The 27,027-nt window shown below is 38.2% G+C and overlaps 1 protein-coding gene across 1 annotated transcript in view; it reads right to left on the bottom strand.

The window, feature by feature from the left end:
- LOC140877397 (uncharacterized) overlaps positions 1–21,931 on the bottom strand; it is a 28,669-nt gene extending 6,738 nt beyond the window's left edge. The window contains exons 1-3 of the mRNA XM_073280932.1: positions 21,190–21,931; positions 20,854–21,033; positions 20,417–20,655 (exon numbers count right to left, since the gene is read on the bottom strand). Of these exons, the coding sequence (XP_073137033.1) occupies positions 20,417–20,655; positions 20,854–21,033; positions 21,190–21,931 (1,161 nt within the window). The remainder of the gene's footprint in view (positions 1–20,416; positions 20,656–20,853; positions 21,034–21,189) is intronic.
- Between the last annotated feature and the right edge of the window lie 5,096 nt (positions 21,932–27,027).

Below are 27,027 nucleotides of genomic sequence, written 5' to 3'. Positions count from 1 at the left end.
ATCGATTGCCATGACCAATTTTGTAGGTGTATGTTAGGAATTTACATTTTGTCTTTATTATTGTTGGTTTTATTAATGGGCCTGGTTTATGGCCCGATATGAATGTCATATGTAATAAAAGTGGGCTTGGTTTATAGCCCGTTCCCACCCCCTAAAAATGTATCCCCTACTTGTCATTGTTATTTATTGTAAATACATTAGATTTAGTGGGAGATCAAGATTTGAAGATGGTGGGCCCAGCAGACAATGAAGACTGAAGAAATGTAAATTGGAAGCATATGTAATAGGATTGCATTTGCATACTGCATATTACCTAGGATTGGACTAAGACCCGTGATTGGCAACCACGGGTCAATTAGAAATGGAATCGATCATCCTATATAATATGTGATATTATGATTGTATGCATGTTTAGACATAAATTGCGTGAATCCGGCAATGCATGCAATAAATTAAATATGATGAGACAAATATTTTTATAAATAAAATCCCTCATTTTAAATATGATTTAAAATTTATATCAAGATAAATAAAGGAAATTTAAATATTGTTTAAATGTTCCTACCTTCCATCAACGGTCAATGTATGTGATGCTACCCGCGGATACGGTCCGGCTCATATTATTGGGGGGGCCCGTCCGTCGGAAAGCTGTACATTGGATTGACAAATGTTGTAAGTTGGGTGGAACTCCCATGGGATCGGCTCATATTATTGGGGGATCCACATGGCGACCGTCCATCACAACTTAATATTGGTGGGTCATCTTGACATGTCACTTTAAACGGCGTCATATTATTGGGCCCTTATTGGACATGAGGTAAATACATGGGGGTTGCTTTGGAAGCAATTGGGCTCTACCTTTTGAGAATTATGGTTGGCTGATATTATTCGGGACCATAAGTTTGTCAATTGGACTCCATGTTCTCACTAAGGAAAAAGTTTCCCGTTTTCACTAGAGGGTGGTGAAATCGTTAAAATAGTGGGAGTGAGATTCATAAAATTAAATTCGCCTATTTTATGTCTTAGTAAATTTTTAAACAATCATTGATATATGTCTGTTTTCCTTTTCAGTATTTCATACAATGAATTCGCGAAATCCTTTATTCTCGATCCTCGAACAAAACAAGCTGACTGGCGCCAACTATACGGAATGGTTCCGGAAGTTGAAGATTGTCTTAACTTCGGAGAAAATGCTCTATGTGTTAGAGAAAGCACCTCCGAAGGAAGCACCAGCTGATGTAAGTCCGGAGGAATTGGCCAAGCTTGATGCATGGTGGGACCATGACATCAAGACCAAATGCTATATGCAAGCCTCGATGTCTGATGAACTCCAGAGGCGATTTGAGGACACGGTGAATGCTGCTGACATTCACGCGCAACTCAAGGAACTTTTTGGGGCTCAGTCGAGGGCTGAAAGGTTCTCTACTGTTAAGGAGTTGATGACGTGCCGCATGCGTGAAGGGACTTCGGTCCGTGATCATGGGGTACGAGTGATTTGGCTCATACAGAAGTTAGCGACCCTTGATTTGGTGTTGGAGCATGAACTCAATGTGGACTTGCTGCTTCTATCTCTTCCTTCTTCATTTGATGGATTCGTGATAAATTTTAATATGAACAAGATAGAGGCCACCCTTGAAGAGATGGTCAATATGCTCGTTACATATGAATCCACACTTAAGAAGGATAAGCCAGCTTTCTTGGTGGGCTCCTCATCTTCTGCTAAGAAGGGGCCAAGTATGAAGGGCAAGAAACGTTCTGCCCCACCCAAGAAAGTGGAACCCGAGAAGAAGCAAAAGACAAAGGCTTCAAACAATGGAAAATCCAAGGATGTTTGCCATTACTGCAAGAAGCCGGGTCATTGGAAGCGCAACTGCAAGGAGTATCTTGAGCAGTTGGGAACTGCAAAGGGTATGTTCTATATCGAAATAAACATGTCACTTAATACAACTTCTTGGGTATTGGATACCGGATGTGGATCTCACATTTGCAATGATTTGCAGGTGATGACAAGAAGTCGCAGGCTTAGAATGGGTGAGACCCAGCTGAGGCTCGGGAATGGTTCCAGAGTTGAAGCTACGGCCATTGGAGATGTTTGTTTGATTTTGCAGAATGGTTTTAAATTATTGTTGAGAGATGTTTTATTTGTGCCAGATTTAATTAAAAACATTATTTCTATTTCTATGCTTGATAGAGATGGTTATTCTTGTAATTTTGTGAATGGGATTTGCAATATTTACAAGAATGAATGTTTAATTGGAAATGGACAACTTGAAAACGATCTATACAATTTAAAACTAAAAGACGTTCCAATTAATTATTTTGATAAACCGGCTACAACAAACAAAAGGAAAATCGATAGTCAAAACCCGGCAAACCTTTGGCACGCTAGGCTAGGTCATATTTCCTCAAAGAGGATGAACAAGCTAGTGGGAGAGGGCATGTTTGATATGTCTGATATTAACTCTCTACCTACTTGTGAATCCTGCCTAAAAGGAAAAATGACTAAATCTCCTTTTAAGGGGAAACCTGAGCGTAGTCAGAATCTGTTGGATTTGATCCATACAGATGTTTGTGGTCCATTTAAAGTAGGGACTCAACATGGCCACACCTACTTCATTACCTTTACTGATGATTATTCAAGGTATGGGTATTTATATTTAATGAAATATAAGTCTGAAGCATTTGAAAAGTTCAAAGAATTCAAGGCTGAAGTAGAAAACAAGCTAGGTAAAAGTATTAAGGCACTTCGATCGGATCGAGGTGGAGAATACTTGAGTACCGAGTTTTTGGACTATCTGAAAGAGAATGGGATTCTCTCTCAGTGGACTCCTCCTATGACACCACAGCTTAATGGTGTATCGGAGCGTCGTAATCGAACTTTGTTGGACATGGTTCGATCTATGATGAGCTTCACTGAGCTTCCACCTTCGTTTTGGGGCTATGCGCTTGAAACGGCGGTATTGTTGTTGAACAACGTCCACACTAAAGCAGTGGACAAAACACCATACGAGTTATGGAATGGCAAAGCTCCTAAGTATTCGTACTTGAGGATTTGGGGATGTCCTGCTTACGTGAAGCGGACAGTGGGAGATAAGTTGGATAGTCGATCCAGCTTATGTTATTTTGTAGGGTATCCGAAGAATTCAATCGGATATTATTTCTATTATCCTGCTGAAACAAAGGTGTTTGTTTCTAGGAATGCCACCTTCTTGGAGAAGGAGTTCTTATTGGATAAGAAAGGCGAGATGATGGAACTCGAAGAAGTTCGAGAAGAACCCGAAATACAAAATAACGATCCTACACCTCAGGAACCATTGCTGGACACGCCTGAACCTAGAAGATCCGAGAGGACTTCTAGACCTCCTATTCGATATGGTCTTCTTCTTGAAGGGGATCAAGATGAACCCGACATTGGATGTGATCCAAGAAACTTCAAGGAAGCAATTTCTGATGCGGATTCGAATTTATGGCTTGAAGCTATGCAGTCAGAATTGGATTCGATGCATACAAACCAAGTTTGGTCTTTGGTAGATCCTCCCGATGGAATTGTTCCAATAGGGTGTAAATGGATCTACAAAAGAAAGCTTGGGCCTGATGGTAAGGTATTGACCTACAAGGCGCGATTGGTGGCGAAAGGTTATACTCAAAGGCAAGGAGTTGACTATGATGAAACCTTTTCACCAGTTGCTATGTTCAAGTCCATAAGAATCCTTATTGTCATAGCTGCATGGTATGACTATGAGATATGGCAAATGGATGTGAAGACTGCTTTTCTTAATGGAGACATTAAGGAAGAAATCTATATGAAGCAGCCTGAGGGGTTCACATCCATGGGAAGCGAGCATAAGGTATGCAAGCTTCAGAGATCAATTTATGGTCTAAAACAAGCATCAAGAAGTTGGAACCAGAAATTTGATGAAACAATTAAAGATTTTGGTTTCATCAAGAACCCGGAGGAACCTTGCGTGTACAAGAAAGTAGTTAAGGATGCGGTGACATTCTTAGTACTTTATGTTGATGACATCCTACTCATTGGGAATGATGTAGGGATGTTGCAGTCAACGAAGATATGGTTATCAGGTAGATTTTCGATGAAGGATTTGGGTGAGGCATCCTACATTCTAGGGATTCAGATCTATAGAGATAGATCTAAGAGAATGATAGGACTCACTCAATCAACCTACATCGATACCATATTAAAACGGTTTTCAATGGATGGGTCCAAAAGAGGACATCTACCCATGTGTCATGGAGTTTCTCTATCCAAGTCTATGTGTCCCAAGACTGATGAAGAGATAGAGAATATGACACATGTACCATATGCGTCAGCCATAGGTAGTATCATGTATGGGATGATATCTACCAGACCGGATGTAGCATTTGCTCTGAGTGTCACGAGCAGATATCAGTCTAATCCTGGTCAAATGCATTGGAAAGCCGTGAAGGACATTCTTAAGTACTTGCGAAGGACTAAGAATATGTTCATGGTTTATGGAGGACGAGAACTCAAACTGGAAGGCTATACCGACTCTAGCTTCCAAAGTGATGTGGATGACTCGAAGTCTACCTCTGGATTTGTGTTCATGCTCAATGGCGGTGCTGTCTCTTGGAAGAGTTCCAAGCAGGACACCACAGCGGATTCCACCACTGAGGCTGAATACATTGCAGCATCAGCTGCTGCTAAAGAGGCCGTTTGGATGAGGAATTTCGTCCAAGAGTTGGGCGTCATTCCTAAATTTGTTGGTCCAGTCCCGGTGTACTGCGACAACACGGGTGCCGTTGCTCAAGCAAAGGAACCAAGGTCTCATCAAAGATCCAAACACGTACTGAGGAAATACCACATCATCCGGGAGATTGTGGAAAGAGGAGACATCACTGTCGAACGAGTGGCCTCTGCAGACAATATCGCTGATCCGCTTACTAAGCCCTTGCCAGGACCATTGTTTGACAAACATCGCGAAGCAATGGGTCTACGTAGTATGACTAGTTGGCTATAGGGCAAGTGGGAGATTGTAAGAGTGGGTGCCCAGTGAGCCAACTGTGTGGCTATGGGCTTTGATGACTCTTTGTATAAACAATCTTTTGTTTAATATTATTTACACTTTTTAATGGCAATGACTTTATATTACTTCATATTGTTATATTGTGATATACTATTGTTGTTTTGATAAAGACCTTGAATATACTATAGTGTATGTAAGATGTGGTAGAACATGGAGATGTCTATCATGAAATACATCTTATAGTCACTGTATATTCTAAACTGTTCCTAGTCGATTGAGCCGTCCGATAATAAGGATAAGGATCGCTCGAGTTTGAGACTAGCATTTGCGATGCGGAGTACCACGTTTCATTGGTAGGGAACATGGAGATGTTCGAAGCATGCAAATGGATATTCATAGGATGAATAGTCGAACTACCCTATCCGGACTTTCCAAGTGGTTATCACTTATCGAGTGGATAAAGTCCGCGGTTTTGGTTGTACACCATTAGTCCTTACGACTTGAAACATCATGGAGACTCTATATGCTAGTGCTGTGCTTTGACTCGTTTACCGACTCTATGGGGGTCATCAGGTGTCGAGATTGGGTACAGTTATGACACATATAGGAGTCGATGCATTGTTGTCAAGGATTCACCACATACTTGCGAGTGTGGATATCCTATGCGATCTGAGGAGATATTAGTGTGACAAATCTCTGGCCAGAGTACTTGATGTGATTTAAGAAATGGTTTCTTAGTAGCACATGCGATGTCACTAATTTGATCTTCAAGATGTATTGCATAGTTATCGAATCTTGAGCGACTCTCGATATACCAATGGTTGTTGATTCGATCGGGATATATGGATGAAGGGACCGTACTGTACGCTAACCAAAATCTACTGGTTCTTGTAGGCACTATCAGTGATACCTAGGGAATCATGGGGCGATGTTGCTAGGCGCTTTACCATGATTCGTTGGGCAAGTCGGAAAGTGTTGTTCCGAGTCACAAGGAGTTGTGAGCCCACGGCTAGCTGTATCCCTGAACCATTGAGGGTCACACAGTGTAATGGAGTTTTAATCCCCGTTGAGATAGTTAAATTTAAAGAGTTAAATTTAATGAACTAAGGAGTTGGAATTCTTAAATAAGAGTAAGGGAGTAGGATTTCCTAAAATGACATAGGGATGGACATTTTTGGAAACCACTGAATTCGGATTCAGGAAAATTTATTTTGACTTTAAAATGTGCAGAAATGGTTTCTGTGCACATTGGTGAAATCAGTTCATCAATCGGAGTCACGATGAATTTTATATTAATTTCTGAACGAGCGGGCTTTGCTTGTCGGGCCCCAGCTTATGATTAATGGGCCCTAAGGTGTTAGTGGCCTGCATTATAAATAAGTTATTTCAGTACAGAAATTACACACAACAGGTCATAATTTTTTAGAGCAAAAATCGAAAACCCTAGTTCCTCTTAAAGATTGTTTCGGCCGAACCCTCCCCATACTCTGCCCGAGATTTTCCGGTCTGTGATTTTGAATCGCAGTAAGGAATAACGAATCAGATTCGTTTATTCTCTTCGCAGAAAACTTCTGATAGATTTTCTAGTGCAATCTATCAGAGGGATTAAACCTCTGTTCGTGGACTTGATTGAAGGAGTTCATCGGTTCCAGGGAGAGACAACAAGAGCAGATAAAATCTGTTGGTGTCCATTAATCTCGTTGCGAGATTGGAGGTAAAATTTAAATTAATTGTTATTTGAATTTTACACACACAATAATTTAATCGTTGAATGGTTGATACCCACACCATGGAATTGTTCCATGATAAAATTTTTAAACTTCCGCTGCACCGGGTATCAATCGTGATTGATCTGAACGCCAGTTTTTCCAACAGCCCGGTTCCATTTTACAAGATTAAGTGATTCTAAACATGTTAAAAATGACATATAATTTTAAAAGTGTCAAAACATGTTTAAGGAGTTCTTATTTGGTAAAAATAAGTGGAAAATCAGATCCGAAACGTCCGAAAATGGTAGGGTAGGTCCCGGGGGTCCAAAAATGAGTTCAGAAGGACCAAATAGTTCGGAGCACCCGGACCACTTCGGGCCCTCCGAACCACTTCGGGCCGTCCGAACTCAGCAGAGCCCAGGTGTCAAAATGGCTCGGACAAGTGGCAGTTCGGGCCATCCGAACCCAGTTCGGACCGTCTGAACTTCGTCTATAAATAGGGGTCTGAATCCCTCATTTTTAAGTGCAAAAATTTCTCTCCTCTCCCGGTAATCGCTTTATTTAAGGGCTTCGGGACTCTTTCTTTAAGAGTTGGAGTAGGAAATAGTATATTTTTATAGAGGACAGTGTCCGCAGTAGCATCCAGGCGGCGGAGCTCTGGCAAGGCATCTAGGGGTCGTAGCTAGGCTATGCCCAGGCTCTGGGGCATGCGTCATCAGCGGGCTGACGACGGACGAATGTATGGTTTTGGTTCCCTATAGTAAACAGGAAGTAGACTATAGTTTAATTAAGGCTTTTAGAACCTAGTAGGTGATGTTTGGCATGCTAGGTAATGCATGAGTTATTTATGTTGTAGTGTTGCATGGTAGGCTTGGACCTAAATGGGAGCTTCTAGGATCTTCCATAGTAAGGTACGGAAGTATTATTCGAGATATCCTGATTGAGTATGCATGTATTATGTGTTTGCATGGATTATGTGATTGCATGTTTTATATGCCTTTATATATAAACCATGTCACGACTGTATGTTGCATACATGAGCATATTGAGACTGTATCCTTGCGATATCCAGTATTGGGATATTTATCGTGTCAGTAGATGGTTGGACACAGAGACACGTGTTAGGTCACCAAAATCAGTTGGACACGGATCTCGTGTTAGGTCACTGATATTTGGTTGGACATGTGTACTTGTGTTAGGTCACCATCAGGGCTTCTGAGTATGTTGGTCACCTCCTGTAGCGACGGATCAGCGTGACACATACCAGGACCCAAGTTTGTTCTTGATCAGATATTCTTGACCTCGTGTCTTGGTACACAGTTCACTTGCATACATGCACATATAATACCGTATACTCATACTCTCATATGAAAGAGTAGGTGCCCGGTGAGCCAACTTGTGGCTAAGGGCTTTGATGACTCTTTGTATAAATAATCTTTTGTTTAATATAATTTACACTTTTATTAATGGCAATGACTTTATCTTTCTTCATATTGTTATATTGTGATATACTATTGTTGTTTTGATAAAGACCTTGAATATACTATAGTGTATGTAAGATGTGGTAGAACATGGAGATGTCTATCATGAAACACATCTTATAGTCACTGTATATTCTAAACTGTTCCTAGTCGATTGAGTCGTCCGATAATAAGGATAAGGATCGCTCGAGTTTGAGACTAGCATTTGCGATGCAGAGTACCACGTTTCATTGGTAAGGAACATAGAGATGTTCGAAGCATGCAAATGGATATTCATACGATGAATGATCGAACTACCCTATCCGGACTTTCCAAGTGGTTATCACTTATCGAGTGGATAAAGTCCGCGGTTTTGGTTGTACACCATTAGTCCTTACTACTTGAAACATCATTGAGACTCTATATGCTAGTACTGTGCTTTGACTCGTTTACCGACTCTATTGGGGTCATCAGGTGTCGGGATTGGGTACAGTTACAACACATATAGGAATCGATGCTTTGTTGTCAAGGATTCACCACATACTTGCGAGTGTGGATATCCTATGCGATCTGAGGAGATATTAGTGTGACGAATCTCTGGCCAGAGTACATGATGTGTTTTAAGAAATGGTTTCTTAGTAACACATGCGATGTCACTATTTGATCTTCAAGATGTATTGCATAGTTATCGAATCTCGAACGACTCTCGATTTACCAATGGTTGTTGATTCGATCGGGATATATGGATGAAGGGACCGTACTGTACGCTAACCAAAATCTATTGGTTCTTGCAGGCACTATCCGTGATACCTAGGGAATCATGGGACGATGTTGCTAGGCGCTCTTACCATGATTCGATGGGCAAGTCGGAAATTGTTGTTCCGAGTCACAAGGAGTTGTGAGCCCACGGCTAGCTGTATCCCTGAACCATTGAGGGTCACACAGAGTAATGGATTTTTAATCCCCGTTGAGATAGTTAAATTTAAAGAGTTAAATTTAATGAACGAAGAAGTTGGACTTCTTATTTAAGAGTAGAGGAGTAAGATTTCCTAAAATGACATAGGGATGGGCATTTTTGGAAACCATTGAATTCGGATTCAGAAAAATTTATCTTGACTTTAAAAGGTGCAGAAATGGTTTCTGTGCACATTGGTGAAATCGGTTTATCAATCGGAGTCATGATGAATTTTATATTAATTTCTGAACATGCGGACTTTGCTTGTCGGGCTTGAACTTATGACTAATGGGCCCTAAGCTGTTAGCGGCCTACATTATAAATAAGTTATTGCAGTACAGAAATTAGATACAACAGGTCACAATTTTCGAAAACCTAGTTATTTTCTCTCTAAAGTGGCCGCCCCCCCCCCCCCTTCCCTCTCTACTCGGGAAAATCCAGCCTGTGAATTTTGAATTACAGTCTGGTTTAACGGATCAAATTCGTTAATTCTCTTCGTAAAAACTTCTGATAGATTTTCTAGTGCAATCTATCAGAGGGATTAAATATCCGTTCGTGGACCTGATTGAAGAACAGTTCGTCCATCAGTTTCAGAGATATACAACAAGAGCAGAGCAATCTGTTGGTGTCCATAATCTCGCTTCGAGATTGGAGGTAAAAATTTATAATTGTTATTTAATTTTTACACACACAATTTAATCGTAAGGTTTTGATACCCATTATGGAATCGTTCCATATAAAATTTTTAAATTTCCGCTGCACCGGGTATCAATTTTGATTGATCTGATCGCCGCGTTCTCCAACAGTGGTATCAGAGACAGGTTGCTCAGATCAAGCGATTAAATTAATCGATTGTACAAAAATTTTTAAGCCTCGGTTTTTTGAAACAAAATAAAAAAAATTTTCGGGCAAAACCCGGGCAGCGATCGTCGCTGCCCTAGGGGCAGCCGGGCTGCCCGGGAGTGTCCCGGGCGGCCCGCGGAAAAATTAATTTTTTAATTTTAAAATTAAATTTTAATATGTTAAAATTCTATTTTTGGTCCGATCGAAAATTATTTTTGATTGGTCCACGAGGCGTCGGATCGAATTGTTCGAGTCCGAAAATTTTAAAATTGATTTTTGGATAAATTTGAATTTTTGAAAATTTAAATATTTTATCCGTTAAATTAAATTTTGAAATTAATTATTTTTGGTACAATTGATGATAAGATATGATCTTATGGATATATTGAGTAAAATATGATTTTATGTATAAAATTGGATTTTATAGATAAAATATGATTTTATTTGATAAAAAGATAAAATATGATTTTGTATGTAAAATAAGATTTTATATATGGAATATGATTTTATCCTTTTAAATTTAAATTGCCATTGCATGTTATCCAATAAATTAATTTTGAATTAAATGTTATTGGATAAGGATGATCGATTGCCATGACCAATTTTGTAGGTGTATGTTAGGAATTTACATTTGTTTTTATTGTTGTTGGATTTATTAATGGGTCTGGTTTATGGCCCAATATGAATTGTCATATGTAATAAAAGTGGGCTTGGTTTATAGCCCGTTCCCACCCCTTAAAAATGTATCCCCTACTTGTCATTGTTATTTATTGTAAATACATTAGATTTAGTGGGAGATGAAGATTTGAAGACGGAGGTGGGCCCAGCAGACAATAAAGACAGAAGAAATGTAAATTGGAAGCACAATGTAATAGGATTGCATTGCATACTGCATATTACCTAGGATTGGACTAAGACTCGTGATTGGCAACCACGGGTCGATTAGAAATGGAATCGATCATCCTATATAATATGTGATATTATTGTTGTATGCATGTTTTAGACAAAATTGTGTGAATCCGGCAAGCATACAAAATTTTAAAAATGATGAGACAAATTTTCAAAATTAAAATCCCTCATTTTAAATATGATTTAAAATTGATATCAAGATAAATAAAGGAAATTTAAATTTGTTTAAATGTTCCTACCTTCCATCAACGATCAATGTATGAGATGCTACCCGCGGATACGGTCCGGCTCATATTATTGGGGGGGCCCGTTCGTCGGAAAGCTGTACATTGGATCGACACATGTTGTAAGTTGGGTGGAACTCCCATGGGATCGGCTCATATTATTGGGGGATCCACATGGCGACCGTCCATCACAACTTAATATTGATGGGTCATCTTGACATGTCACAATAAACGGCGTCATATTATTGGGCCCTTATTGGACATGAGATAAAAACATGGAGGTTGCTTTGGAAGCAATTGGGCTCTACCTTTTGAAAATTATGGTTGGCTGATATTATTCGGGACCATAGTTTGTCAATTGGACTCCATGTTCTCACTAAGGAAAATAGTTTCCCGTTTTCACTAGAGGGTAGTGAAATCGTTAAAATAGTGGGAGTGAGATTCATAAAATAAATTTCGCCTATTTTATGTCTTAGTAAATTAATTAAACAATCACTGATATTTGTCTGTTTCTTTTCAGTATTTCATAAAGATGAATTCGTGTAATCCACTTTTCTCGATCCTCGAACAAAATAAATTGACTGGCGCAAACTATACGGAATGGTTCCGTAAGTTGAAGATTGTCTTGACTTCGGAGAAGATGCTCTACGTGTTAGAAAAATCTCCTCCGAAGGAAGCACCAGCTGACATAAGTCCGGAAGAGTTAGCCAAACTTGATACATGGTGGGACCATGATATCAAAGCCAAATGCTATATGCAAGCCTCGATGTCTGATGAACTCCAGAGGCGATTTGAGGACACCGTGAATGCTGCTGACATTCACGTACAACTCAAGGAACTTTTTGGGGCTCAATCGAGGGCTGAAAGGTTCGCTACTGTAAAGGAGCTAATGACGTGTCGCATGCGTGAAGGGACTTCGGTCCGTGATCATGGGGTACGAGTGATTTGGCTCATACAGAAGTTGGTAACCCTTGATTTGGTGTTGGAGCATGAACTCAACGTGGACTTACTACTTCTATCTCTTCCTTCTTCGTTTGACGGATTTGTGGTGAATTTCAATATGAACAAGATAGAGGCCTCCCTTGAAGAGATGGTCAATATGCTTGTGACATATGAATCCACTTTAAAGAAGGATAAACCGGCTTTCTTGGTGGGCTCCTCTTCTTCTGCTAAGAAGGGGCCAAGTACAAAGGGTAAGAAACGTTCTGCCCCACCCAAGAAAATCGAACCCGAGAAGAAGTACAAGACAAAGGCTTCAAACATGGAAAAATCCAAGGATGTTTGCCATTACTGCAAGAAGCCCGGTCATTGGAAGCGTAACTGCAAGGAATATCTAGAGCAGTTGCGAACTGCGAAGTGTATGTTCTATATTGAAATAAATGTTTCACTTAATACTACTTCTTGGGTATTGGATACCGGATGTGGATCTCACATTTGCAATGATTTGCAGGTGATGACAAGAAGTCGCAGGCTTAGAATGGGTGAGACCCAGCTGAGGCTCGGAAATGGTTCCAGAGTTGGAGCTAAAGTTGTGGGAGATATTTATTTAATTTTGCAGAACGGTTTTAAGTTACTTTTGAGAGATGTTTTATTTGTTCCGGATTTGATTAAAAACATTATTTCTGTTTCTATGCTTGATAGAGATGGTTATTCTTGCAATTTTGTGAATGAGATTTGCAATATTTACAAGATTGAATGTTTGATTGGAAATGGACAACTTGAAAATGATCTATATAACTTAAAACTAAAAGACGTTCCAATAAATTATGTTGATAAACCGGCAACAACAAACAAAAGGAAAATCGATAGTCAAAACCCGGCAAACCTTTGGCACGCTAGGCTAGGTCATATTTCCTCAAGGAGGATGAACAAGCTAGTGGGAGAGGGCATGTTTGATATGTCTGATATTAACTCTCTACCTACTTGTGAATCCTGCCTAAAAGGAAAAATGACTAAATCTCCTTTTAAGGGGAAACCTGAGCGTAGTCAAAATCTGTTGGATTTGATCCATACAGATGTTTGTGGTCCATTTAGAGTTGGTACTCAATATGGCCACACCTACTTCATTACCTTTACTGATGATTATTCTAGGTATGGGTATTTATATTTAATGAAATATAAGTCTGAAGCATTTGAAAAGTTCAAAGAATTCAAGGCTGAAGTAGAAAACAAGCTAGGTAAAAGTATTAAAGCACTTCGATCGGATCGAGGTGGAGAATACTTGAGTACCGAGTTTTTGGACTATCTGAAAGAGAATGGGATTCTCTCTCAGTGGACTCCTCCTATGACACCTCAGCTGAATGGTGAATCGGAGCGTCGTAATTGAACTTTGTTGGACATGGTTCGATCCATGATGAGCTTCACTGAGCTTCCACCTTCGTTTTGGGGCTATGCGCTTGAAACGGCGGTATTGTTGTTGAACAACGTCCACACTAAATCAGTGGACAAAACACCATACGAGTTATGGAATGGCAAAGCTCCTAAGTATTCGTACTTGAGGATTTGGGGATGTCCTGCTTACGTGAAGCAGACAGTGGGAGATAAGTTGGATAGTCGATCCACCTTATGTTATTTTGTAGGGTATCCGAAGAATTCAATCGGATATTATTTCTATCATCCTGCTGAAACAAAGGTGTTTGTTTCGAGGAATGCCACCTTCTTGGAGAAGGAGTTCTTATTGGATAAAAAAGGCGAGATGATGGAACTCGAAGAAATTCGAGAAGAACCCGAAATACAAAATAACGATCCTACACCTCAGGAACCATTGATAGACACGCCTATACCTAGAAGATCCGAGAGGACTTCTAGACCTCCTATTCGATATGGTCTTCTTCTTGAAGGGGATCAAGATGAACCCGATGTTGGATGTGATCCAAAAAACTTCAAGGAAGCAATTTCTGATGCGGATTCAAATTTATGGCTTGAAGCTATGCAGTCGGAAATAGATTCGATGCATACAAACCAAGTTTGGTCTTTAGTAGATCCTCCCGATGGAATTGTTCCAATAGGGTGTAAATGGATCTACAAGAGAAAGCTTGGGCCTGATGGTAAGGTATTGACCTACAAGGCGCGATTGGTGGCGAAAGGTTATACTCAAAGACAAGGAGTTGACTATGATGAAACCTTTTCACCCGTTGCAATGTTCAAGTCCATAAGAATCCTTATTGCCATAGCTGCTTGGTATGACTATGAGATATGGCAAATGGATGTGAAGACTTCTTTTCTTAACGGAGACATTAAGGAAGAAATCTATATGAAGCAGCCTGAGGGGTACACATCCATGGGAAGAGAGCATAAGGTATGCAAGCTTCAGAGATCAATTTATGGTCTAAAACAAGCATCAAGAAGTTGGAACCAGAAATTTGATGAAACAATAAAGGATTTTGGTTTCATCAAGAACCCGGAGGAACCATGCGTGTACAAGAAAGTAGTTAAGGATGCTGTGACATTCTTAGTACTTTATGTTGATGACATCCTACTCATTGGGAATGACGTAGGGATGTTGCAGTCAACAAAATATGGTTATCAGGTAGATTCTCGATGAAGGATTTGGGTGAGGCATCCTATATTCTAGGGATACAGATCTATAGAGATAGATCTAAGAGAATGATAGGACTCACTCAATCAACCTACATTGATACCATATTGAAACGGTTTTCAATGGATGGGTCCAAGAGAGGACATCTACCCATGTGTCATGGAGTTTCTCTATCCAAGTCTATGTGTCCCAAGACTGATGAAGAGATAGAGAAAATGACACATGTACCATATGCGTCAGCCATAGGTAGTATCATGTATGGGATGATATCTACCAGACCGGATGTAGCATTTGCTCTGAGTGTCACGAGCAGATATCAAGCTAATCCCGGTCAAATGCATTGGAAAGCCGTGAAGGACATTCTTAAGTACTTACGAAGAACTAAGAATATGTTCATGGTATATGGAGGAAGAGAACTAAAATTGGAAGGCTATACCGACTCTAGCTTCCAAAGTGACGTGGATGACTTGAAGTCAACCTCTGGATTTGTATTCATGCTCAATGGCGGTGCTGTCTCTTGGAAGAGTTCCAAGCAGGACACCACAGCGGATTCCACCACTGAGGCAGAATACATTGCAGCATCAGCTGCTGCTAAAGAGGCCGTTTGGATGAGGAATTTCGTCCAAGAGTTGGGCGTCATTCCTGAAGTTGTTGGTCCAGTCCCGGTGTACTGTGACAACACGGGTGCCGTTGCTCAGGCAAAGGAACCAAGGTCTCATCAAAGATCCAAACACGTACTGAGGAAATACCACATCATCCGAGATATTGTGGAAAGAGGAGATATCACTGTCGAAAGAGTGGCCTCTGCAGACAATATCGCTGATCCACTTACTAAGCCCTTGCCAGGACCATTATTTGACAAACATCGCGAAGCAATGGGTCTATGTAGTATGACTAGTTGGCTTTAGGGCAAGTGGGAGATTGAAAGAGTAGGTGCCCGGTGAGCCAACTTGTGGCTAAGGGCTTTGATGACTCTTTGTATAAACAATCTTTTGTTTAATATAATTTACACTTTTATTAATGGCAATGACTTTATCTTTATTCATATTGTTATATTGTGATATACTATTGTTGTTTTGATAAAGACCTTGAATATACTATAGTGTATGTAAGATGTGGTAGAACATGAAGATTTCTATCATGAAACACATCTTATAGTCACTGTATATTCTAAACTGTTCCTAGTCGATTGAGCCATCCGATAATAAGGATAAGGATCGCTCGAGTTTGAGACTAGCATTTGCGATGCAGAGTACCACGTTTCATTGGTAAGGAACATAGAGATGTTCGAAGCATGCAAATGGATATTCATACGATGAATGATCGAACTACCCTATCCGGACTTTCCAAGTGGTTATCACTTATCGAGTGGATAAAGTCCGCGGTTTTGGTTGTACACCATTAGTCCTTACTACTTGAAACATCATTGAGACTCTATATGCTAGTACTGTGCTTTGACTTGTTTACCGAATCTATTGGGGTCATCAGGTGTCGGGATTGGGTACAGTTACAACACATATAGGAGTCGATGCTTTGTTGTCAAGGATTCACCACATACTTGCGAGTGTGGATATCCTATGCGATCTGAGGAGATATTAATGTGACGAATCTCTGGCCAGAGTACATGATGTGTTTTAAGAAATGGTTTCTTAGTAACACATGCGATGTCACTATTTGATCTTCAAGATGTATTGCATAGTTATCGAATCTCGAACGACTCTCGATTTACCAATGGTTGTTGATTCGATCGGGATATATGGATGAAGGGACCGTACTGTACGCTAACCAAAATCTATTGGTTCTTGCAGGCACTATCAGTGATACCTAGGGAATCATGGGGCGATGTTGCTAGGCGCTCTTACCATGATTTGATGGGCAAGTCGGAAATTGTTGTTCCGAGTCACAAGGAGTTGTGAGCCCACGGCTAGCTGTATCCCTGAACCATTGAGGGTCACACAGAGTAATGGATTTTTAATCCCCGTTGAGATAGTTAAATTTAAAGAGTTAAATTTAATGAACGAAGAAGTTGGACTTCTTATTTAAGAGTAGAGGAGTAAGATTTCCTAAAATGACATAGGGATGGGCATTTTTGGAAACCACTGAATTCGGATTCAAAAAAATTTATCTTGACTTTAAAAGGTGCAGAAATGGTTTCTGTGCACATTGGTGAAATCGGTTTATCAATCGGAGTCATGATGAATTTTATATTAATTTCTGAACATGCGGGATTTGCTTGTCGGGCTTGAACTTATGACTAATGGGCCCTAAGCTGTTAGCGGCCTACATTATAAATAAGTTATTGCAGTACAGAAATTAGATACAACAGGTCACAATTTTTGAAAACCTAGTTATTTTCTCTCTAAAGTGGCCGCCCCCCCCCCCCCCCCTTCCCTCTCTACTCGGGAAAATCCAGCCTGTGAATTTTGAATTACAGTCTGGTTTAACGGATCAAATTCGTTAATTCTCTTCGTAGAAACTTCTGATAGATTTTCTAGTGCAATCTATCAGAGGGATTAAATATCCGTTCGTGGACCTGATTGAAGAACAGTTCGTCCATCAGTTCTAGGGATATACAACAAGAGCAGAGCAATCTGTTGGTGTCCATAATCTCGCTTCGAGATTGGAGGTAAAAATTTATAATTGTTATTTAATTTTTACACACATAATTTAATCGTAAGGTTTTGATACCCATTATGGAATCGTTCCATATAAAATTTTTAAACTTCCGCTGCACCGGGTATCAATTCTGATTGATCTGATCGCCGCGTTCTCCAACATCATACTGAGATTATCATGCTCACGTCCCGTACTTTGTTGTATCTGGACACCCTATTCCATGGGGCAGGTCTGCGGCTGGATAAGGCGGGTGGTTCCAGGAGAGCTTAGGAGATTGATGACCAGCAAGGCTTTGTCTAGGCTTTTGTTTCTGTTGTATTTGGATTAATTCATTTGGACATTCGATTTGGTTGTTGACCGGCTTAATCGGTATGATTAAAAATCAACTGGCAATCGCACCAGGTCAAATTATAATATAGTGAACAAAAGTCCAGATGTCGAACCCACAGGGACTGTATATATATGAATACCAAAATATATTTATTTCTACTTAATCTAGACTAATGAATAAAGGTGATTCAGATTTTAAACTAATAATAAAAAGTTGCAATTAAAATTAAATTAAATAAAATGCAGCTGGAAAATTTGGATTAATTCAAATATGGAAAAAATTCGATCAAGGACTCACGTAGGTACCAGACAATTCATGTAACAAGCAGTCGATCTAAGATATCGGACTTAATCTTAATTCACGGGAATTTTCCTAATTTGTTCGAAGGACTATTTCTAGAACAATCAAACCTATTCAAATATTTATGAACTAATCTTTCGTAATTCTAATCAAATTTGAATGCATGAATAACTGTAAAAATTTAGTAAACACCTAAATAGCATAATGAAACCGAATTCTATTTCTAGTCAGTTTTACACTATGTTGATTATTGAAGTGATCGAATTCCAAAACCTCCTCTGTCGACTTGAAATCGATTAACAAGCAAGCAAATAACTGGCTAGGAAATTCACAAGACAAATATAAATTCGATAATCAATAAAATCAAATCAAGTCTAAAAATCTCAAATAAACAAACCAAGTTTTCTACATAAATTGTCTGGCCCAATCACGTGGCCTTGATCGAAGAAAGAAAACTACTCAATAAATAAATTCATGATCAAACAAGGTTTTTAATCATGAAAATTAAAAATAAAATAAAATAAAAGAAGAAGAAATCTTCTCCCAAGCCTGGTAACAGTAGCCGCCTTCCGTCTGAAATTCTCTGAAATCTGGAACCCTTAATCTGATGGTTGAAAGGGTATTTATATGTCCAAATATTAAAAATATTGTATCATGCTCGGCCAAGGAATTTTCTAAAAATAAAACTCTGATCGCGCGGCTCGCTCGAGCGAGCACAAGTCTCGCTCGAGCGAGCAGTTTTCTGCCCGAATTCTGAAATTTTCGCGATGTGCACGGACCTCGTGCCAGGTTCGTGTATGTGTTCTTTCCCGCGCGCAGTTTTTTTGCAAAAATCATATATTGAGTTTCAGTCGTCGGATCGAGATGAAATTTGGACAACAGCTTTAAAACATCTTGAACTTAAATTTGAACGGTGGAGATTGGATTTGGATCTCTAAAATTAAATTTGAATTTTTTACCAAGGCTCCTTTGTAATTCACTCTTCAACAATTCATTTTCCTACAAAATTAACCGAGAGAGTGAAATGCACACACATGCACTAAAACACATAAACACACATAAAAACAATATGAATGCACACAAAATAAGTATAAAAATAACACAAACTAATGCATACAAAATGCACTTATCAACACCCCCATACTTAAACCTTGCTCGCCCTCGAGCAAGACATGCAAAAACAACATGCAAATAAAAACATAAGTGAGGACGAATCATGAATGTGCACAGCCTCCGAGAAGTTCAATCACAAAACCAAAAACACAGACATGCTCTCAAATTTTCATAATACACCTTCGGTTTAACGTGAACGTGCGTGTGTGAAATGTCATTCCAGTTTCATGCAACTTAGATCGAATTCGTCTCAAATCTGCTTAGCGAACTATGACAAATCAGTGCAAGTTTCACTCTTCAAGTGTCAATTCCTTTCAACGACCTCTAGACTAAACCCACCTCCCTTCAGATAATGAATTACACACCTTCGGATTTTGCACCCGGTATTGCTTTAGCCACAATAATTACCCGCTGACTTAGCTATAACTTTCTAGGATACGAAAAATCATTCTATTTTTTCTTTCTAATCCCCTCGTCTATAGCCCGGATGGAGCATCAATCCCATTTAATCTGTATACTTAGCCTTAAATTTTATTTTTTTATAGGATTTTAATCCTTTCAAAGCCCGGATGGAATTGAATAAATTTTTTTTTTCTAGGTGCGCCCAAGATCATAAGTGTCTTACTAGAGCCTTATCAAAATTCATAGAACACAATCAAGATCCACAAACCACATATTGCCGTGCAATGGTCAAACAGACAGAAACTTCATCAAATCTTTCATTACAGTCCACTGGTCTAACACAAGTGCTTAAAAATATTCACGGTTTAACCTACAGTTTCTCATGTCAAGTCAAGAGCAAATTTTTTTAAAAAAAAACAATTTTTTCAAATAAACTTCATCATCATTGGCTATTATGACTCATCCTACTCATAACAATGCAAACAACAAAAAACACAAACTGTATGCAAACAAATACGAAACACGACAGATGCAAAACAAACATAACAAACAATGCAATAAACTAGTCTACCCCCCATACTTATCCAAAGCATTGCCCTCAATGCTTCAGAACAATGAACAGAATGCGAAACGAACAAAAACAAAATGAAAACAAAAATAACACTCCCCTGGTTTTTGATTCATCCTCTTCCTTCTTGACAGTATCAGCCGGGACGGTAGCAGCAGTCTAGATAAATCGGCAGGCACGACAAACTGGCATGGGAAAGAAACAAAAATCAAATAAAAAGCAAAAGCAAAAACAAAAACAAAATAAAAAGCAAAAACAAAAACACTGGGTTGCCTCCCAGTCAGCGCTAAATTTTTAGTCTATAACCCGACTATACTCCTCTCTTAAGTGGCAAAATTCAAGGTGGTTTATCCACCGTCTGTGAAAAACTCAGGTCAGTCCTGCACTTGCATGCTACACCGTTAAAGAAATTGTGCAAGGGACTAATTCCTACAGAGAGTTGTACCTGCAAACATTCATCATTATAATCATGAATCATATCAACCAAATAAATCGCAGAGAAAGATTTTAAAATTGGGCTCTCAGTAGCTGACGTTAACATTTTAAATATAACTTGCTCATCGTTCAGTCTCAAAACTAACTCTCCTCTCTCAACATCAACTAACGCTCTACTAGCAGCAAGAAAAGGACGCCCTAAAATCATAGGCACCTCACCATCGTCATCCATGTCAAGAATAACAAAATCTATAGGATAAATCAACTTGTCTATCTTGACTAGGACATTCTCTACTACTCCTCTCGGATATTTAATAGAGCCATCAGCAAATTTGAGAGATATAGCAGCAGGTTCAATATTCTCTACACCTACTTTTCGAGAAATAGAATATGGCATTAAATTTATGCTCGACCCTAGATCACACAAAACATTATCAAAAGACAGACTTCCAATTTGACAGGGTATAGAAAAACTCCCTGGATCTTGCACTTTTGGTGGAAGCTTCTTGTTCAACACCGCCGAGAACTCCTCATTCATCGTGACTTGCGTAATATCATCCAATTTCTTCTTGTTTTTCAGCAATTCCTTCAGAAATCTTGCATAATTCGGCATCTGAGCTAAAGCATCTGCAAAAGGTATGTTAATATGCAGTTTCTTGAAGATTTCAAGAAACTTTTTAAATTGAGAACCAAACAACAGTTGCTTAGCTCTATGGGGGAAAGGTAAAGTAGATATATCAACATTCTCATTAACTTCAAATTTCGAAGTCTTACCTTTCTTACCTGCCGTGGAGGAATTTTTAGCACGCACATCCTCCTTGACTTCTGAAATTTTTGGCCCCTCTATCATCTTTTCTTTGTCCGTCTTCTGCTCAGGTGCTTCAGACTGTGCTCGAGTCACGACCATAATAGCATTCACGCCTCTTGGATTTGGTTCAATGTTGCTCGGCAAAACTCCAACAGGATGTGTGGACAGTTGGGTTGCAATCTGGCCCATCTGAATTTCCAGCTTCTGCAGTATGCTCTCCTGATTCTGCAAGCGAGCCTCAGTACTCGCCACGCACTTCATCATGATCTCCTCAAAACTCGGCTTTTTCTCCTCTTGCTTGGCCTGCCAGTTCTGACTGTAGTTGTTGTTTGAGTTGTATGTCTGCCTTCCTTGATTGCTCATAAAATTCACAGCCTCAACTTCAAATAACTGCTGGTCTTGTTGCATATTCCCTTGTGCTTGATTGACCGGCGCTATTTTCATGAGTGCCACTTGGTGTGTCAACGCGTCAATCTTCGCATTCAGGGCCATTAAAGTATCGACTTCTAGAACACCGGCTTTCTTCTTTTTCTTCACATCCGGCCACCCAATGTTGCTCTCTGCCATGTTGCCAATGATTTCCCAAGCTTCAGCTGGCGTTTTCCTGAATAAGCATCCATTAGCAGCAGCATCTAGCATAGAACGCACTGAAGGATCTGCTCCATTATAGAACGTCTGGGTTTGTTGGCTTTGTGTGAGATTATGCTGAGGACACATCCTCAACATCTTTTTAAATCTGGTCCATGCCGTATGTAGAGATTCTCCCTCCTTTTTCTTGAAAGATATAATATCTGAGAACAACTTCGCCATCTTAGTAGGAGGGAAATACTTGTTCAGAAAAGTCTGAACAAGTTGGTTCCATGTAGTGATGGAACCCGCAGGCAAATCATCTAGCCACTCAAGAGCTTCGCCTTGAAGAGAGAATGGGAATAACCGCAGTCGCACTGCATCAGATGTTACCTCATTAACTTTGAATGTGTCGCAGATTGACAGAAAGCGCTCCAGATGAGCGTAGGGGTCTTCCACAGATGTGCCCCCAAATCTAGCTTGCAATTGGATCAGCTGAATAGTAGAGGGTTTCAACTCAAAATTGTTCGCCTCAACAGCGGGGCGAACTATGCTAGATCCATATCCTTCAACTGGCGGCCTAATAATATCCCAAACAGTATGGTTGTCCGCCATGTCTTCTTCTGATTCTGATTCTGTTTCAAGTACTAGATTAAGATTCTTCCTTGCTTTTCGGATCTTGCTGAGCGTGCGTTCGATCTCCAAATCAAGTGGTAGAAGCTCCTTAGATCGAATTTTATGCATGCACAACAAGCTAGTACCTGAAAGTTACAAAGAAAAGAGAGGAATTCAGAATTTAATAAAAAATTAAAAAAAAGTCTAATCTCAAGAGAAACAAAAATTTTGATATCATAACAGTCCCCGGCAACGGCGTCAAAAACTTGACCGGCTTAATCGGTATGATTAAAAATCAACTGGCAATCGCACCAGGTCAAATTATAATATAGTGAACAAAATTCCAGATGTCGAACCCACAGGGACTGTATATATATGAATACCAAAATATATTTATTTCTACTTAATCTAGACTAATGAATAAAGGTGATTCAGATTTTAAACTAATAATAAAAAGTTGAAATTAAAATTAAATTAAATAAAATGCAGCTGGAAAATTTGGATTAATTCAAATATGGGAAAAATTCGATCAAGGACTCACGTAGGTACCAGAAAATTCATGTAACAAGCAGTCGATCTAAGATATCAGACTTAATCTTAATTCACGAGAATTTTTCTAATTTGTTCGAAGGACTATTTCTAGAACAATCAAACCTATTCAAATATTGATGAACTAATCTTTCGTAATTTTAATCAAATTTGAATGCATGAATAACTGTGAAAATTCAGTAAACACCTAAACTGTATAATGAAACCGAATTCTATTTCTAGTCAGTTTTACACTATGTTGATTATTGAAGTGATCGAATTCGAAACCTCCTATGTTGACTTGGAATCGATTAACAAGCAAGCAAATAACTGTCCAGGAAATTCACAAGACAAATATAAATTCGATAATCAATAAAATCAAATCAAGTCTAAAAATCTCAAATAAACAAACCAAGTTTTCTACATAAATTGTCTGGCCCAATCACGTGTCCTTGATCGAAGAAAGAAAACTACTCAATAAATAAATTCATGATCAAACAAGGTTTTTAATCATGAAAAGTAAAAATAAAATAAAAGAAAAGAAGAAGAAATCTTCTCCCAAGCCTGGTAGCAGTAGCCGCCTTCCGTCTGAAATTCTTTGAAATCTGGAACCCTTAATCTGATGGTTGAAAGGGTATTTATATGTCCAAATATTAAAAAGATTGTATCATGCTCGGCCAAGGAATTTTCTAAAAATAAAACTCTGATCGCGCGGCTCGCTCGAGCGAGCACAAGCTAAATTTTCGCGATGTGCACGGACCCCGTGCCAGGTCTGTGTCGGGGTCCGTGTATGTGTTCTTTCCCACGCGCAGTTTTCTTGCAAAAATCATATCTTGAGTTTCAGCAGTCGGATCGAGCTGAACTTTGGACAGAAGCTTCAAAACATCTTGAAATTAAATTTGAATGGTGGAGATCGGATTTGGATCTCTCTAAAATTAAATTTGAATTTTTGACCAAGGCTCCTTCGTAATTCACTCTTCAACAATTCATTTTTTTACAAAATTAATCGGGAGAGTGAAATACACATACATGCACTAAACACATAAACACACATAAAAACAATATGAATGCACACAAAATAAGTATAAAAATAAAACAAACTAATGCATACAAAATGCACTTATCAGTTGTATCTTTATTTGGGGATTTATTTATGCTTTTTCGCTGTTAATTCTGATGATTTATTATTTAATTTCAATACATGCTTAAGCTTCTGATTAGTAGGTGATCACGGTGCGGGTCACTACATGTGACATGACTAAAACAGTGAATGATTTCAGCAAAAATAAAAAGGGCAGAAATGGAGGATATTTATTCAAGAACCGCTAATTGGTTCAATGACAAGCCACTAATGCATTGGAGTAGGTAACACATCACAATCAACTCTATAAGTGACATTTCATTGAATAGTTGCTGTGAATATTTTAACAGCAGAATTTTGGACACGAGTGAAAAGGTCAAATTGTCGATAATTAAATGGCTTGTTGAATACTTCATGAAAAATACAAGTTAACAGGGATATGGGTGAAGAAAAGTGGGAAAAAAATTTTTTGCCCTCGAACAAACTTATCAAGAAGAATTTGACAAAGACTTTAGATTGCATGCCAATTAAAGTAGATAACCTTCATTACCAAGTTTCACGGTATGATGTGACTAAATACAGTGTAGACTTAAGAAAATGGACACGTAGTTGTAGAAAATAGGATTTCATTGGAATTCCATGCAACAATATTTTATCTGTCATTTAGCTCAACGATTGAATTGTTTTGATTATGTGATATTGCTACAGTGGAGTCACATACAAAAAAATATATTCTCTTATAGTAATACTGCTAAATGGTAGGTGAGAATGACAATCAGCATGATTTATTCCTGCACTTCCGCCAAAATTTGGGAGACCTGTTGGAAGGCCCAAACATGCAAGAAAAATGAAAAAATATAAGTTGCTGAAACAATGAAGAAAAAACAAAAAAGAAAAGTACAAAATAATAAGAAATGATTACGAAATGAGGAGGCAACAACGAATAGTAACATGTAGCATTTGTGGTATTAAGGGTCACATAAAAAAAAACTTGTTCTTAACCTGAACTAAGAAGATGAGGTTTGAATTCAATACCATCTGAGGAATGTGGAAAATAAATCAAATATCTATCATGAGAATAGTACTGTAAGCTGATATTTTATTTTGTTTTCAGAAGTTCAAGTATTATATATCATAGTTTTTTTTTATTTTGTATGTAATCTAAAAAACCACTTTTCACACAGGGAAAAGACAATAATATTTCTAAACCAGTGGCTCAAAAAACTACACCAATGCCCCTATGAGGACCGTGGCTCCTCTATCCATATATGATCATCATAAACAATGTCAGATTCCCATGAATATGGCTAATATAAGGGCACCTAGACTATTTGTTGGAGGAACCTACATACAAAGTGTCAAACCATTCATCAATCATTTACACATGCTTTGAAAGTCAACCTTACATAAAGGATAACATAAATTCATGACAATGTCTAGCCTAATACTTTGGCGTTTGAAAATGAATGTGCATTGACAACAAAAAAAAATAAAGGAAATAATCCTTATAAGTGAAGACCAATGAAGTTTGAACTTTTTGGTGACTTTTATACTGCAGCCCCATAAAGAATATTAGATGGTTTTTTTGTACATTTGAACTCATTTTATGTGTCATTTAATTAGAGGTTAGTGAAAAAATGGTTAGTAATTTGTAAAATATGTTGTTTAATTCATGGATTATGAAATTAAACATTGGTATTTAATGAACAAGTTTCTGTTATGGTTAATTTATATGCAAGTGTCAATAATGAATATTAGTTTTTATACGTCATTAGATTTTTCTATTTATGTGTGTTTGTCTTAGTGGTATGAAGTGACTTTCATAATATAACCAGTTAGAGCTAAATAATGGCTCCACATTTTGATAATTGAAAATTATTTTAACACAGTTGTTTTCCTAATATTTGGTTGTTACAATTTACAAGGGAAGTGATTTGAAAATCTATTGTTACTATAAAATCATGAACTAGGGACAAGATATTTGCATTGTTGATTGTCATAATTGCCCCAAAAAAATTGTTCATGGCAATGTCAATAATGAGGGGTATTTTCGAGATTTGTAGGGGAAGAAAAGGGCAATTCAGGAAATAGAATATTGCAATTTAGTTGGGTTTTGCCAAAAAAAATGTGAAATTGCAATTTCCAAAAAAGAAACGTTTCTTATCTCATTAATTACCCATCTATGCCTTACACATAAGAGAAATCACTGCGATACAGAAAAGGAAAATAAAGAGGTTTTTTTTCTTTGTGTCAACGAGACACACACTTTTTGTACCCTACACGAAGAAGAAAGGCTTCTTGAAATTACTATGGAGAAGACTCTCTTTATAGTAGCCCTCAACGGCACCAAGTGAAAGATGATTGATTTTGTGATTTATTTTCTCCCAAGATCCTTGATCCTCGGTTGCAATAAATGCTACGATTATATGCTTTTTAATTCTTTTTAATTCTCTGACTGGTCTCATTCACCTTCAATTTATTCACTGTATATCAAGAATTTATTCACCACCAACGTTCATCTTCTTTAAATTAGGATAAAAATTAGGGGAGAAGCGTTTATCAGTTTCTCCCCAAGATACTTAATTTTTGGTGTGTTTAGTTCTCAGTGTTTCAACATTCATATTTCACTTATCATTTCAATTTTTCTTATTAATATAATTTAAGTCATTCAAATTCTAATTATCAATTGAAATCATCATTATTATTTAATAAAGAACTTCACAACGTATATCTTCATAGCAATTATATATTTATTGTGTGTTTTTCGCTCGCAAATGCACGGTGTCAAGTTTTAATATATAATAATTAGAGTATCGTTCTCACGAAGATTAAAAATTTATATTCACACTAAATACTGTAATTAAAATAATCTCAACTTTATTTTGAAAATCAATACTTAAAATTCAATAAACTAAAATAAATTAAACAAAGAGGTTTTGGATACACGATCTGAGACAGGTTCTAGATACAAGATTTCACTCAATTTTCATTAATGTAAATCACATCAATTGATAATATCATG

The sequence above is a fragment of the Henckelia pumila genome, chromosome 2, assembly GCF_033568475.1.
Source record: "Henckelia pumila isolate YLH828 chromosome 2, ASM3356847v2, whole genome shotgun sequence".
NCBI classification, from domain to species: Eukaryota; Viridiplantae; Streptophyta; class Magnoliopsida; order Lamiales; family Gesneriaceae; genus Henckelia; species Henckelia pumila.
Note: the sequence above shows the minus strand (reverse complement) of the source record. Positions and strands in the feature narration are given on the sequence as shown.